This window comes from Tursiops truncatus, chromosome 16 (assembly GCF_011762595.2).
Source record: "Tursiops truncatus isolate mTurTru1 chromosome 16, mTurTru1.mat.Y, whole genome shotgun sequence".
Taxonomy (NCBI): Eukaryota; Metazoa; Chordata; class Mammalia; order Artiodactyla; family Delphinidae; genus Tursiops; species Tursiops truncatus.
This window is the reverse complement of record NC_047049.1, coordinates 19,506,664-19,523,021: the sequence shown is the minus strand read 5'-3', so window position 1 is coordinate 19,523,021 and position 16,358 is coordinate 19,506,664. Positions and strand designations below refer to the sequence as shown.

Below are 16,358 nucleotides of genomic sequence, written 5' to 3'. Positions count from 1 at the left end.
GATGCAGGAGTCGTGGGTTCGTGCCCTGGTCCGGGAGGATCCCACCTGCCGCAGAGCAGCTGGGCCCGTGAGCCATGGCCGCTGAGCCTGTGCGTCCAGAGCCTGTGCTCCGCAACAGGAGAGGCCACAACAGTGAGAGGCCTGCGTACCACAAAAAGAAAAGAAAACAAAAAAAAAAAACTGCAAGGTAACTGTAGAGGAAAAAATTACAAAGCAGCTGGTAAGAAATTGTCTAGTGACCTTTTCTAAGTCATCTAGCTATGAACTCAGAGTTGGAATTGATTATTGGCTGAAGTGGACAGAGAGAACTTTGTGGAAGAAGAGAGGCCTCAACTAACCAGACTTTAAAGGATGGAGCAGTTAGAGCTTGGTGTAAAAGGGTTTAGGACATTTTATTCATTCAACAGTTCTTTAGTGAGAGCACCAGTTTGGTGGACTGAACACTAAGGATACCAAGAATCATAAGGCGTTGAGTCCAAGCACTTTACATCTCAGAGAGACGTGCAGAGAACTCACTGCTGTACCAGGGCAGGTACACAGAGTCCCAGACCATCAGGGACTTTTCTTTTCCTTCTCTTTCTTCCTTTGTTACTTCCTTTTTTTTCTTTTTGGTTAAAGATTTACAAACAAGAGTTCAACAAATTCAAATACTTCCCAGATAGAGGAATGGTATGAAAAGAGACATGATGGTGGGAACATGCAAGATAAGGGTAGAACTCCTAAGTGGATCAGTATGTTGGGACATACATACTGGTTAAAGAATCTTTGAAAGAGTCCCAAAGTGAATTATAAGTGCTTGAACTAAAGTAGTGGTTGCGGGTAAAAGAAGGAAGAGATCAGTGAGAAAGGCATAGCCAAGGAAGAGGAGAGAAGACTTAGCAACAGGATTGAATGTGGTGATGGCGGGGGTGGCAGATGGATGGTGAGAAGAACGATGAGTTCCAAAATCACTCACTCTTCCAGCCTGGGAGAAACATTCTAGCAGAATCAACAGGAAAGTTAAAATGTTGAGCTAGTTTTCTTCACTTTTTCTATAACATTGATTATCTGTCGTGTGCCATGCATCCTAACAAGAGTCCATAAGGGCTAAGGGATAAGAGGTCCACGATAGTACCACACAGGCCTGGAAAAGAAGTCTAGGAAAGAGGTGGGAAATGGTGTCCAGGAGAATGAAGACTGAGCGAAAGTTGAATTCAGCAATTGGGTCATTAGAGATTTAAGACTCGTTTTTGTTGCTTGGTGAGGGCAGAAACCAGACTGCTGTTTGACTGCATTCTTAAATATTCTTTGTTTGAATAAAAGTCAAAAGAGGTATTAGAAAGGTACAATAGCTTTCTGTTGAGATCTTTTCATCATAAAATTAGCAATAACCTCGGTGTTAATCACGCTTTTACCATTGGGATCCTGTGACCATTTTTCCGCAGTGGTGTGAGCCTGACTCCCTAACATCACTCTCGAACAAGTACTAGGTGAAACAGCAAGGTGATAGGTGATACGTATTTTTACTCTCAGTGTACTTCTCTGAAGCAAGATAAGCTAATGCAACATTGTGTGGGCTGATAGGTTTCAGATCATCATTTACAGGCTGGGACACTCTCGGACTCAGGCTGCTTCCTGGCAACTAATTTTCAGGTACGGAATTATTTGACCTGGTTCTTTCTCCACAATTTTTCCTCGTTTAGGTCTCGGCATGGTCACACCCATCAATGACCTTCCTGGGACAGATACGTCCTCGTACATGAAGGGAGAAAAGCTTACTCGTTGTAAACTTGCCAGCCTATACAGACTTGCAGATTTGTTTGGATGGGCCCACCTGGCAAATACATATATCTCAGTGAGTCCTTCGTCTTTCAGTTCCTTTTTTTAAAATCCCAACTTAAAGGCAACTATACTCTCCTCACCTTTACTCAGAAGTCTGGTATTCTCTGAACCTAGCACGCTGGACCACAACCTCATCCTGATATAAACCTTATGTTTAAGGGAGAGGCTGCAGTTACCCCAACGTTCTTCTCCATTTGTTATCTGTGTCGTTTCCCTAATTCAGACCAGTCACAGAACCCATCCAGGAAGAAATCCTCCTGGCAGAATTTTCTCTCTCGTTAATTATATCTGAGAGTCAGTGATATTAAAAAATGCTTTAAAAATAATTATATCTGAGAGTCAGTGATATTAAAAAATGCTTTAAAAAGCACTTGGGGCAGGGAAAATAGAGGGGGCCAGGGAAGTTTCCTCTCTCGTCTTTATTTTTTTAATATTTTTTTCCCATTCATCATCATCTTGTTTTCATGTTGCCCCATTGGACACAAGACAATATTTGGAAGCAAAAAGTATGAAAATATTGTGTGATGAAAATGGCACAGATGTGAGGTGCAGTCTTCCTACAACTTTTCATCCCTTCCTCCAGCTATTCCTTGGTTTCCCCTTCCATTTCCACCTTAATTCGTTCCTAGGAAGAGAATCTATTCTCTTTCCTTTGCCCATTTCCCCTTAATTTCCATATTGTGTTGGGTTGAACAATACTGGCATTCGTTTCTCCTGCATGTAGCTGACCCTAAATAACCTTAGAACCCCCAAAATAACACTTTTAGGTAAGTCCAGTAAATGAGAAACTAATGTCAGAATTTTTTAGCAAGTACTTGAGGGCTTGAGGGAAGAAAACTTTTCAAGGAAAGTTTCATGCTGCACAGCTTTAATTTCTGCTTTGTTTTCCCCCCCAGATATCTTACAGTTATTCATTGTAAATATATTCCTAGTCATGTTTACACTGCAAAATATGAACACCTCATAGTAAATCTGTATTGTTTTGGTTTTTTTTTCTTTCTCCCAGGTAAGAATAAGTAAGGAGCAAGACCACATAATAATAATTCCCAGAGGCCTGTCTTTTTCTGAAGCCACAGCCTCCAATTTGGTACAATTTTCATTCCTATGTTACTTTTTCTGTGCTTCCTTGTACTTTTCTGACAGATTTTAGCTTTTAATACAGGACAGAACAAGAAAAGGTATGGATGGAAGAACATTTACTAGTGAACAGGGAAGAATTTGGAAAGCTAATGTTGATTTTTAAGAAAAGCTTTAGCGTTCAAGAAAAACAGGGTAGTTGAAGAGCCTAATAAATGAATTGGTCTAATCAGTTACCCTATTTATGTTTTGAAGAGAATCTTGATTTTTTTCACCCTGTACTCTCTGTAATTTGTTTTTTTAAAAACAACCCACACACAAAGTCTGTATATTTTATAGCTAGATTTAAACAAAGTTCAGTTGGTGTGAGTATAGGGTCTGACATTCTAGCATTTTATTTTTCCATGATTGTACCCCGAGCCACTGTCACTGGCCTCTAGAAGAGTAGGAACTACGTTGGTTCTGGTGCTATAGTGTTAATTAGCAAATGAACATTTTCCAGCCAGTTCAGTAAATGCCAGACTTATCCAGACCTTCAGTGAAGAGCTTAAGTTATTCAGTTTCTTGGAAACTGTGCTTCTTGCTAAATGCTAAGTTTTGTTGCAGACTACCTGTTTTTGTAAATAAAATTTTATGGGAACAAAGCCACACCCATTCTTTTACAGTAGTTTGTGGCTGCTTTTATACTACAGTGGCAGAGTTGAGTAGTTGCAACAGAGGCCCACAAAATCTAAAATATTTGCTATTTGGCTTTTGACAAAAAGTTTGCCACCCCCTGGTTTAGCTCATGAAACGCAGGAAACTTTGATGCATATGTGCCAGTTAACTGTGTCTTTCTGATTTTTCCAGGTGAAAGTCAATATAATAGGAGAAGTGGTTGATCAGGGAAGTACTAATTTGAAAATTGACCACACAGGCTTCAGTCCCCATGCCGCAATCTATTCAACACGTCCTGATGTTAAGTGTGTGATACACATCCATACCCTTGCAACGGCAGCTGTAAGTCACTGAAGGGCCAAAATCAACAATGACCCTGGGAAGTGTATTTTTTCATGGCTTTCCTTACATGATACTTTATAATCTTCATTCTTTCAGACCCCACCATTTGAAGTTATTTTCAAAGTATTAATCCTCTGCATATCCAGAAAGCAAAAGTCCCTTTGGAGTCAATGCTCCTGTTCTAGGAAACAACTGGAGAGATAGCATTTGCATTTTTGAACTCATCAGTTTAATAATGGGGTCATTGAGGTCTTTAGAGCAAGCCTTCTTTCCTAATATCTGGCACAGCATGTAAATTGAATAGTATCCCCAAAAGGCCTTTTTTTTTTCTCTTGAAGAAGTGAAGAACTAAAGTGGGAGGTGGGCTGGAATGGTGAACACAGTGAATAGGCCAGCGCTCCCTGAGCTGACTGAAGAATCCAGTTCCTATGAAGGTGTAGTTAGTAACTAAGTGTGTTATCTTGGCATGAACCCAACCAAATAGGTATCCTCCATGAAGTGCGGGATCCTTCCAATTTCTCAAGAGTCCCTGATCCTGGGAGATGTCGCCTATTATGACTACCAAGGGTCACTTGATGAACAGGAGGAGAGAATTCAACTGCAGAAAGTTCTGGGGCCAAGTTGTAAGGTATGTAGTAGAGTTTCTATCTAAGGAGCTATTTTTGTTGCTGTTACTGTTGATGAAAGCAGTGTGAGCTATGCCAGTTATTTAAAGTGATTGCTTTGGGATTCTATTTTAGGTGCTGGTACTCAGAAATCATGGTGTGGTAGCACTTGGAGAAACAATTGAGGAGGCTTTTCATTACATTTTTAATGTGCAGATAGCCTGTGAGATTCAGGTAAGAAAAATTGTCTACCCCCCTCTTTTTTTTTTTTTTTTTTTTGCTTTGTTATGTTGGGTATTGTGTTTACTTATTTCCAGAGTTCTATCAGTTGGTGGCTTCTTGTTTTGTTTTGTCTTTTAAGAGAAGTTCTGCTTCATTTGAGTAAAAAAGGGTCAACTGAGGTATCTCTTGAATTGAAAACAGGAGGAAAGAAAATTAAAATTCATATACAGACACACACACCAAATCTAAGTGCTTCATAAGCATCATTTTCCTCATAATCCTACTTTTTAAGATGGTATAATTGCACATTTCTCCATTTTCACCCTCTAGTGATGTGGTGCTAATTGAGAAAGGTGACTACCAGTTATCAAAATAGACCAGCTGTGTTGTGGATACTTTTATAAAAAGTGTAAGAGCAGTGCCAGAAGTTTTATGAACTCATGCAGTTTCCAGTGATGCCACAGCCTCAGCCTCATTATTATAATGGATTACTTATTAACCACTTTTTCCCCAGAGAAGCTGAATGCATTTAATGGCCCTAATTTCCCCCTTTAAGTAAAGTCAAGCAGATTCTCTTGAAGCAAATGGTAATAATCTGAATTTATTGGAAAGGCCGCAAAAAAGGGGGAAAAAACTTTTTCTACCAACTTGTCTTAACAACCACCTTTTTTTTGCTTTAATGGTCGCTCTTCTTCTCAAATGAGGCTATGAAAAGCTTAATTATATTGAGATAATGAGCTGACTTCTGCCTAAATATTCTTAAATTCACAGTATAGTGTTTATATTCCTTTAAAATTATAACTGTCAACAAAAGTATTAACTGGATTGCCATGGGAAAACTGCAAGGAAAGAACTTTAAAATTTGGCAAGAGAATTCAGTTTCTTGAAATATATTAAAAGGTATGGCTCTAAATGTGTTTTCCATCAGGGAGGGTCAGAGTCCTGGAAGGTATAGATAGATGGAAAAGATACTTCAGCTGCCTGCTTTCACAAGTGTATTTCTTTGTTGGCAGCCCGGAGGAAAGTGTTACAGATATTTGCTGAATCAACCTTATGCCTCTTTAAAAGTGAAATTACTCATTCTAGTCTTTACAGTCCTGTGCCTCTATATTTTGCCATTGATTACAGGTGCGGGCATTAGCAGGGGCAGGTGGAGTAGACAATCTGCTTGTACTGGATCTTCAGAAGTATAAAGCTTCCACTCACGCTGTGGCAGCATCTGGAGGAGGAGGAGTGAATATGGGTGCCCATCAAAAATGGAAGGTTGGCGAGATTGAGTTTGAAGGGCTGATGAGGACTCTGGACAATTTGGTAGGTGAAAAATTGAACATAGCCTTGATTTCATGTTTCCAGATTCAAGAGCAGATGTTTCCATCTCCCTTTGGTTTTGGAACATGCTCCTTACTCCAGAGTGTGACCCTAGGAAGGAATTCAGTGTATTTTAGGAATCAGTGAAACATGCAACTGTCATCTTATCTTAGTTATTAGCCTCTTGCACTAAGAGTCAGAAGGCAGATTGCCTTCAGACCCAGGAACAAATACTTAAATGAGCACTGAGATTTGGCCTCCAGAAAACCAGTTTATATCTAGGAACATGTTTCTGGTGAGCAGTTTTGAAATTACCTTTGTCAGGAACAGTTGTGTGAGTGGAAATTGCTTTGTCAGCTGAAATCAGTTTTAACCAGATCTTGAAATTTGCTTAATTTTCAACTCTAGTGTTATGTGGAGGTTATATGGAGTTTGGAAGGATCTTCCCTTTGTTTTTCGGTAAAAGGGTCTTATTGAATCATTTGTTTAAAGAATTAGACTCGAAATGCTGTGTTTGGTACAAGTTTGATAGCTTCAAATGTGGTTTTTCCCTCCCCTAGGGATATAGAACAGGCTATGCTTACAGGCATCCTCTCATTCGAGAAAAGCCTAGGCACAAGAGTGATGTGGAGATCCCAGCAACTGTGACTGCCTTTTCCTTTGAAGATGATACAGTGCCACTCTCTCCTCTCAAATACATGGCACAGAGGCAGCAGCGTGAAAAAACAAGATGGCTGAACTCACCAAATACCTACATGAAAGTGAATGTGCCTGAGGAGTCTCGGAATGGGGAGACCAGTCCCAGGACCAAAATCACAGTATGCCCCTACTTTACGTGGTTTGCCTTTACTAAATATTTTGCCTAGTTTGCTGATGAATTGAATGGTCTATGTTGAAATATTGGGGAAATAGAATATGACATTACAGTAACATCACTATAACTTACCAGGTACCCTTTGTGCAAGGCACTTTGTTCTAAGTGCCGTACATGAATTATCTCATTTACTTCTCCTAATATGGAAAGGATGCTGTTTTCCTCCTCCATTTTATAGATGAGAAAACGGAGGCACAGAGGGATTAATTAATCATCTGTGAATGGTAGAATCAGGGTTTGAATGCAAGCCGTCTGACTCTGGAGCCCAGTGTTACCCATTACATGATACTGCTTTGTAGTTTATATTGTACTTGTGAATCAGAACTATAAAAGTTATCAACACCTAACGGTGCCAGATTTTGTGAATTACTGCACATAGGCAAGATCTTGTAGATAAAGAAACAGGTTATCTTAAATTTTTCAGCATTTTGTCTCAGATTTGGTTTAATTTTGGAGTGTTTATCCCTAAATATTCTGTAGATACTCAAAATTGGTTCATCCTATCGTATAAATCAGTAGTATTCAAGGTGGAAATACCTAGGCATCAAAGTTTTTTTTTCCCCTCGTCTATATTGATTTCTTATCTCCTAGTAAAAGAACATAAGTTTCCCAGAATTAATCTTATTGACAGAAACTAATGGCCAGTCATCATTAATCTTGATGAATATTAGCTTTCTTTAAGGGATGTAACGGGTAAATGAGAAGAATTATTTAAGGCTCTTCCACCCTTGTGGTGCCACTATACTGTAGATTACTACAAGCTTATCCCCTTTGTAAAATGCTGGTCAGGGGCCTGGCCCATTCTGTCAGCCAAAAATAAAAATGAAATCTGGAAAACTAAATCTTAAGAGATTTCTTGAGTCCTTTTTGATGACTTCTTAGCCATCATCACTTAAAACTTGAATGCAGGTGGCAACTCTGAATGTGAGTTAATGTGAGATCAAGCTCTATATGCTTGAAATATTTTCACCAACATATTTAAAATGCCAAAAGGAAAAAATTTAAATAGCCATAATTTAATATTCATGTGAATAGTAATGACATTTGTTTGTTTTTTAAGTGAATGCTGATTCTAACTAGTATGGGAGATACACTAATTGACCACTAAAAACTACTCAGTGAAATTCTTTAAAATATTAGCAGTGTATGCACCCACCCACTGGAGTCAATAAACAGTTGTTAAGAACCTACCATATTTCCTTAACACAAAGCTTCATTCTAGAAAATTTTTGATTCTTTAGTGGATGAAAGCAGAGGACTCTTCAAAAGTTAGTAGTGGAACACCTATCAAAATTGAAGATCCAAATCAGTTTGTTCCTTTAAACACAAACCCGAATGAGGTACTAGAAAAGAGAAATAAGGTAAGACATGGTCGATCTTCTATGACTAGAGGAGGCCTTTTTATGCTGTTTTATGTTTAAATCACTGGTGACTGAATCTGATTAATGCTAAGCTTAGAGGTTTAAATACAGAAGAATTTGAAATTGAATTCTGTATAATTTTAGCTTGTATTGAGTACCTCCAGCTCTGTTCTAGTTTCTGGTGAGCAGGCTATACGGGGAAGAAGTATTAGACATATTTCTGCTGTATTAGTGAAAAATGTAGTCCTCTGATAATGTAAGACAATAGGAAATCACACATCAAGAAGAGTGGAGATTAATGTGAGTTGTTACGATGGTAAAAGAGGGCTTTGTGGAGGTGGGAATTAAAGAGGCTCTTACCCTGGGGTGGTCAAATAGTAAGCCAAAGGTCACCTGCAGAGTTGCCCCCAAGAGCTTGTTACTGTGTTTCAATTCAGATTCGAGAACAAAATCGATATGACTTGAAAACAGCAGGACCACAATCTCAGTTGCTTGCTGGAATTGTTGTGGATAAGCCTCCTTCTGTAAGTCCATAAAGCAATATGATCTTTGTTTTCACATTAATTTATTTACTTTTTAAATAAGAATATCTGTCTTTACTAAAGTTAATATAAACACAAGTTAAAAAGTCAAAGAATCCACAAGACTTAAAATGTCACCTTCAATTCCCAATTTCTAGGGGCATGGACTTTATTCTAGCATATACCTTTGTTTCTAAAGAGCATCTTTATTCTGCTTTTTCTTGGTTTATCAGTTTTAGATGTCAACTGTATTTCATCAAATCTATTTCATCAACTATTTCATCACCTATGAGAAGTACCATTATTTTATGTATCACTAAAAGAGAAAAAAACCTAATTATAAGATGAATGCCAATTTCAGGATCAGAAAATGTGGGAGAAAAGTGCATCTTAGAATTAATGAAAGACAGTAGTGACTTTTTTTATGGACTGTGAGGATCTAGCCTGTTTACACAAGGCTCTTCCCTTTTTCATTCTCCCAGTAAGGTTGTACCACAATGTTTTGTCTAGTCAGCTTTCAGTGTTTATATTTTTAAACGCTTACTGCTGAGCCAGGTAGCATCCCATGATGACATTTCCTTTCTTATACAACTTTTCTCCCCTTGGAGAAAAAGTTACCTCCTTTTTTCATTGGCTTAGTACTTAGGATACATTGGGCTTAGTTCTTCCCGAACTTTTCTTAATATTATTTTCCATAGGGTCAGAGGTAACAGGTAATCTCTCAGTTCTAGCCCTTTGTCATTGTCCTTCTGGTCCAGATCTGGACTAGGTGCTCTTCAGGCCAGATGTACAGGCCCATCCTGAGGATTCCTGTGCTTCTCACCATGTAGTCCTGTTTCCTGCAGCGTATGTCTCCTACTTAAGAAAGGAGACTCCTTTCTTACTCCTTTATCATTGAGTGCATCCTCTATTAGCTTTCTGGGAAAGGATACATAGGAGGTAACAGTCTGAAAACCTGTATTCTGCCTTCAAATGTGCATGTAATAGATACAGAATTCTAGCTTACAGATAAAATGAAAAGCATCACCATATTATCCCCTAACTCCATATCATTGTTAGGAAGTAGGAGAGTACTGTGATTCGTGTACCTTTGTGTAGGCTTTTTTTTTTAAGACCTTTTCTACATTCCTGCTATTCTGAAATTTTATGATGGTGTGCTTTGTAGTAATTCCTATTTAGTCTCCACTTTTAGCATGTAGTAACCCTTTTCAATCTGCAAAGTCATGTCCTGGGAATTTTTTAAAGTATTTCTCCAGTAAGTAGTCCTTTTCCCTTCAATTTCTTTTTCTGATTTTTTTCTTTCCTATTTTATATCTCTTTGTCTTTTAATCCTACTTTCTGAGAGATTTGCTTGACTTTATTTTCTAAGCCTTCTATTTAATTTTCTATTCTGATTTTTTTTTTTTACTTTTTAAGACTTCTTATTCCCTGAATGTTCCTTTTTTTTTTTTTCTTTTTAAATAACATCCTGGTCTTTCTGGATACAGTATTTTCTCTTATTGCTGTAAGGGAATCAATTTTAAATTTTCTTTGGCTGCCTTTATTGTCTGTTTCTTCTGAGTTCCCTTTTTCTTTTTAATTCTGGTTTCCTCCATGTTGGAAACTTTCCTCAAGTGTCTGGAAATCCGTGGTAGTCTGTCTGTATTTAAGAATGAGACACTGAAAGCCAGTCAGAAGCTTCAGATGTGTGCAGAGCTTGGGAACTGGCGAGCTCCACTGTAGGGTGACTGGATGTGGACCAGGTTGATTCTTTCAGGAATGCCCAGATGTTAGTATCTGTAGTTGTTTTATCTGGGGTCATTTAATTTATCCAGAGAATTCTCTAGTCTCTTGCCAGTCTCCCACCATCATCCTGGGAACCCTCAGCTATGTTTTGTGTCCCCTAATCAGTTGTTCTGAAGAATACGCCTCTGATCTTCTGCAGAGATGAGAGAGAAGTAAATGCTCAGCTGTGTGGAACAGGAAAGGGGACCTGAGAATCTATCTGTTCCTTATTTACACTTCTAACTTGTCCCCGCTTTTCAGCTTTTCTTCACAGCACCTTCTGTGATACCTGAGCCTTACCGGGCCTCCACAGGGCAAATGAGCAGGTTTCTCCTTTGCAAGGCTAAGGCTTCAACTTTCTCAGCTCTTCCACCCATTCTTCCACCTGCTTTCCATCTTCCAACAATGTGTTATGACTTCTCATCCTCTGTTGTCTCATCTTCCATTCTTTTGTCCTTAAAAGTTTATACTCTTTTGTTGTTGTTCTTTTACTATCATTTTAGTGGGGTTTGGGGAGGAATTTTTTTAAATGCATGGGTTCAATCTGCCAGGTTTAGCTGTAAGTCTCATTAATTTCTTTTCTAGAGCAAATAGGTACAAGTTTATTTTCGTAGCAAATTTAAAGTTCTTTTGGTACAGTTTCATTTTTCTAAGACTTTTTTCAAAGGCTTTTTGAAATTCTTGTTTTTTAAGATATTTCTTAGTTATATGAAGCTTTCTAGAACTTGGCTTAGTTTTTTTTTCAGAGTTATTAAAATTGACCTATGCAGGCTTATTGAGGAAACATCACTGGCAATTTTAGCCTATTGGATCAGTAGTCTAAAAGCATTAATCTGATATGAATATTTTAAACAAAGCATGTTACTTTATCATTTCTTATGATTGTTGTGACGTGGGGTGTCACAAACATCATATATACATTTAAGTGTGTGTGTGTGAAATTGTGTATATATGTAAATATATATAAATAAATATATAGATATAAGTAAAGCTCTTGGTAACAAGTCAGTGCTTTTCTTTGCAAGACCATGCAGTTTGAAGATGATGATCAGGCCCCACCAGCTCCTCCCAACCCCTTCAGTCATCTCACAGAAGGAGAACTTGAAGAGTATAAGAAGGCCATTGAACGTAAACAGCAAGGACTGGAAGGTCAGTTCGTTTTGAGATTAAGCCCAGGATAACCACACTGCTAACAGAGCCTCTTGAGTTGGATGATCGAGGGCAGTCAGGTTTTTTTTTTTTAATGTTCCTTTTACAATCAGTTGTTCCATATCCTCTCTCCCGGTCCTTACTTGAGTAATAAGTAGGACTGAAATGCACATAGCTACCACACACCATCTATGTTAACATGTAGAGAAGACTGTCTTCCTCAGAAAGCAATCGGATTGCTAGCAAAAAGTCTTCTATAGTAAAGTGAAATCCCCGGATGAGTAAAGAATCACTAGCTAGAGTAAATGTAGATACATTAATAGATTTAAACATTCAGAATATGTGGCTTTTTTAAAAAAAACTTTCTACTTTGACATAATTATAGATTAACAAGTATGTGGCTTTAATGCTTTATAGAATCTCTATTGTTACTGGATGTCTCAAGACGTCAATATTTAATGTCAAAATCAAAATATAAAACAAACTGCTAGAATTTTTATGTGACTTTCCTTAAGTACATGGGCACTCTAGTGAGGTCGCTTTTATCTGACTTCAGAACCCTAAGCAAGGGTTGTATCTAAGAATTGTTCATGAAAATGCCAATTGAATATTAGCTCGCTTTTTCTCAAGAATAAGAGATTCTTTATAGCAAGGGTTCTCAGTCTTGGGTCTTTGGATAAGCTTTAGACAGTCCATGAGCCATCTGAAAAATATATGCTTAATTTTGTGCAATACAGATTTGAGGAAGGCAAGGGTGCAAGGTGGAGGGCAAGAAGTCTGTAACCCCCAAAAGAGGGTAAGAGCCTCTGCTTTAGAGCGTCTTCAACATACAGTTGAAATTTTTATGCAAAACAGAACGAATAGTTAAAGAATCTTTGTCCCAGTTAGATATCATGTAGAAAGAACTAATGACATCTGGATCATCCAGGGAACAGTTTTTATAAGTGTGTTAGTGTCTTTGTCACAAAAGGAAGTCAACCTGACTCATTAATGTAATTACACTAAATGTTAGGTGATACTATTCAACTTGTTTATTCTAACATAAGGTTGGAAACTTTCTCTGATTTTGTATTTTGTAAAATGTCCCTCTTTAATCTCTTATTTTTTGAAAGCCTAAAGATGCCAGGTAACAAATATTGCACAATAGAACCATCACCTTTTATATATAACTTTATAGTTTCTTCCACATGCATTATGATCTGAATTAGCTCACTAATATTGCTGACAGGAATCACTAATTGGATATTGATCAAAAATTCAGTGAGGCATTCTGCCTCATTAATGTAGCATCATTGGTGAAGCTTTCATATTTCTTTTCATTTGGCTGCTCAATGTATTTTGATTTTCTAACACTCTAGCAAAAGTTAAATGCATACATATTATTTGCCTGGGCTTCCAGTAGCCATGCTTCCTTAAAGCATGTGTATAAAATTACCAGTAGCAGCCAGAAATGTTAACACATTAACCTCCTCTTACTGCATAGTTATCGATATGTGGGATAACTGTTAGCATGCTCAGCTCATTGCTGAAGAGTTTATCATCCCTGGGTATGCAGGTATTTGATGTATGCACTAACCTCCCTGAAATCTTATGCTTCTTTGTTTTGCATGGCTTTTAACTAAACTCTTATCCAACAGATGCTGAGCAGGAATTACTCTCAGATGACGCTTCATCTGTTTCACAAATTCAGTCTCAAACTCAGTCACCGCAAAATATCCCTGAAAAATTAGAAGGTATTCAATGTAATTTCCCATAGCCTTCACCGACTTAATCTTTAGAGTCTGTCCCTCTGTCATTTGTCTTCATATAAAGAAATTGAACACCTGATACAGTAAGTTTACCATGGATTTTACTTAAAGCTCCCAATAATTTTATATTTTTTATTAAATGGGGTGCTACTTTTGTTCAGCGTTTCTATTGACTTACCTTAATCTGGATATTGGCAACCTATAGTTCTTAAGAATTTGTGAAATTAAATTTGGTTTGTCATATGTCTTCCAAACAGAAGCATGAAATCTTTTTCAATTTTGATTGCCCAGTGACCCCAAAATTAAAGAAAAATATATGTATGTTGTCTTCCTCATTTATACTGACTTGCTTTACAATGAAACTATCAAGTCATCAAACTGGACTTATCCAGCCTTCATTCTTTGGTCTAACAACTTTGTCCTCTTTATACCACTTAAGAGCATTAGCTTTATGTTAATAGGCCCATAGTCTATTAAAATAATGATCTATCTTTATTGGAATTAAAGTACATTGCTTAAACATTTCAGTTTTGTAAAATAAAGCAAGGATGTTGACTATATAAAATTTAAAAATCCTCCCCTTTTGTAGAAAACCATGAGCTGTTTTCCAAGAGCTTCATCTCCATGGACATGCCTGTCCTGATAGTGAATGGCAAGGATGACGTGCATGGTGTTGAAGACGAGCTTGCTGAGCGAGTGAGCAGGTTAACTACAAGCACCACCATAGAAAACATCGAGATTACCATTAAGTCTCCAGAAAAAATTGAAGAAGTCCTGTCACCTGAAGGCTCACCTTCAAAATCACCATCCAAGAAAAAGAAGAAATTCCGCACTCCTTCTTTTCTGAAAAAGAACAAAAAAAAGGAGAAAGTTGAAGCCTAAATAAAGTCTTTTTGTAATTATTATTATTACAATGTGACGTTGCACATTTAAAAACCACATTTAAGTTGATCATTAATATGCAGTGGTAGATCAGATTGGGGGTACGTAGCAAACTGGACTTTAAGAACTGGAAAGAGGTTTTACTAAAAGAAAAACATATTATGAAAAACACTTTCAAATTCATCTCTCATTTTGTATGTCCAAAAAAGGTTTTGAATTTTTAAACAATTTGCTAGTTTTGATTAGCTCTGCCCTCATGAAGTATTATTATAATCACCACAAACAGATATCTGTCTGAATTACTTCAGGCCTTCTACATAATATCTGTTGGAAACAAATTACCAGTGAACAAGCGAGAGAATTTTTGTTTCTCAAAACCTGCTTCACTTGGTAAGCAGATTATAGTTTTTTATCATTATTATTGACTGTCCCTTTTGGGTTCCCATTGTTAAAATGGGCATTAACAGAATGCTTTAAAAGCTTCTAAGATAAGAATCTATAGCATTAGTATACACTGGCACATAATTGTTTTTTTAAATTTAAGAAAAGATTCATTTGGAATTTTATTCATAGTATAAAATTTCCTCACCTGAAGTAACTTTGTTTGCAAAAAAACCACATCATTTTAGTAAACTATAATTTTTGAAAAATTCCTTTTTTATTAGTTTAGAAAGCCCCTTATTTTTCAACAAAGGGGATTTTATACACATAACATGGGTTATTTAGTTTAACTCTGGCAAAAACGATTTTTGTATGTTGAGATGTTTGTATACCATTCAGTATAAAAGTGTCTGAGCATATTAGCCAATCATTTAACAGTAGAGCACATTTGAGGCTGCTTGGTACTAAGTATACTTAAATATAATTAAAGAATCCAGGGACTTGGTATCAAAAGGGGATTAGAACATTTAAAGGCATAACAGGATTCATATTTGAACCTTATAATGTATTTTTCTCTTAGTATCACTAATGAATGAAGAAGCCCTCATAAGGTAACCAAACGGAAAGGAAAAGAATGAGAGAGAAAGTGAAAAATGAAGGGAACAAGAGAGGTGTCATGAGAAGAAGAATTCTAGTTCGATAATGATTCATAGTCATGATAGGATTTGAAGTGTCATTTATTTGACGCCTGTCCCAAATTTCTAAAATTCTGCTTCTCTGCCAAAATCGTTCTATTTCTTAGTTGATATTTGAGTTTTAAAAAGGGTCAGATCCTCCTTTTAACTTGCGTATCTTCAGAAGGCAGCACAGGAAGAAATCGGTGGGTCTAATCCCACCCCTACCGTGAGAAAACTACCACTTCTTAATTTTTACCAATTTTTCTTATCTTTTCAGTTAACTTTCTTTCTAATGTAAATACAATTTTAAACCTAGGCTTAATATAGTTTTATTTCCCTTTCACCCAAGTCATGTCACAAATCAATGTAAAATCAATGATCCAAAATAGTCAGTGGGTAAAAATAATCCAAAGTATTTCTGAAGGGTGAGTTGGCGTGTAAAAAACTTACACTGATGATAGTGTGCTCTGGGGCTGGTTCTGTTTGGCTGTGAGTGTATGATGATGCAAAGTTGAAACGGAGCCTGGAAAGTTCATTCTAGATCTCACTAACTACTGGAATCAGTGTTTTAATCTTAGTGGAAACTTTCAGTTGCTTAATTCTGTATTTGAGGATTCTTTTATGTTCTACATCATTTATGTTGTATTACAACATATGTAGAAACAGTAACCTGTGAACTATGCTTTTCCATAACTTTTTAAAAATATATATAAAATGAATGCAATGTGCATAAATATTTTTTAAATGCAACAGTGAACTATTTGCACCTTTTGCTAATGCCTCTATTTACTTGCTTTGGCATAAAGAATGAGCCAGTGAACCTCTGTGTCATGTGGAAAATGTATAAATGTTATCTGATATTGCTCTTAGATGTAATGCTAATTAATGTAAAATCACAAATAAACAGTATTTTAAATAGATGGACTTGGTATCAAGAGCTTTCAGTTCAAGGGTGGTTACTTATCCTGA

General features: G+C 37.0%; 1 protein-coding gene across 9 annotated transcripts in view; it reads left to right on the top strand.

Moving 5' to 3' along the window:
- ADD3 (adducin 3) overlaps positions 1 to 16,309 on the top strand; it is a 124,240-nt gene extending 107,931 nt beyond the window's left edge. For 5 of the 9 annotated variants that reach the window (XM_019939968.3, XM_033841641.2, XM_033841640.2 and 2 more), the window contains 12 exons: positions 1,683 to 1,834; positions 2,828 to 2,908; positions 3,748 to 3,897; positions 4,382 to 4,525; positions 4,638 to 4,736; positions 5,853 to 6,035; positions 6,593 to 6,850; positions 8,148 to 8,267; positions 8,705 to 8,791; positions 11,578 to 11,701; positions 13,339 to 13,434; positions 14,039 to 16,309. In XM_019939968.3, the coding sequence (XP_019795527.1) occupies positions 1,683 to 1,834; positions 2,828 to 2,908; positions 3,748 to 3,897; positions 4,382 to 4,525; positions 4,638 to 4,736; positions 5,853 to 6,035; positions 6,593 to 6,850; positions 8,148 to 8,267; positions 8,705 to 8,791; positions 11,578 to 11,701; positions 13,339 to 13,434; positions 14,039 to 14,331 (1,787 nt within the window). In that variant the 3' untranslated portion in view covers positions 14,332 to 16,309. The remainder of the gene's footprint in view (positions 1 to 1,682; positions 1,835 to 2,827; positions 2,909 to 3,747; positions 3,898 to 4,381; positions 4,526 to 4,637; positions 4,737 to 5,852; positions 6,036 to 6,592; positions 6,851 to 8,147; positions 8,268 to 8,704; positions 8,792 to 11,577; positions 11,702 to 13,338; positions 13,435 to 14,038) is intronic. The other 4 variants (XM_073793979.1, XM_073793978.1, XM_033841644.2 and 1 more) reach the window with 4 other exon arrangements.
- The last annotated feature ends 49 nt before the right edge of the window (positions 16,310 to 16,358 follow it).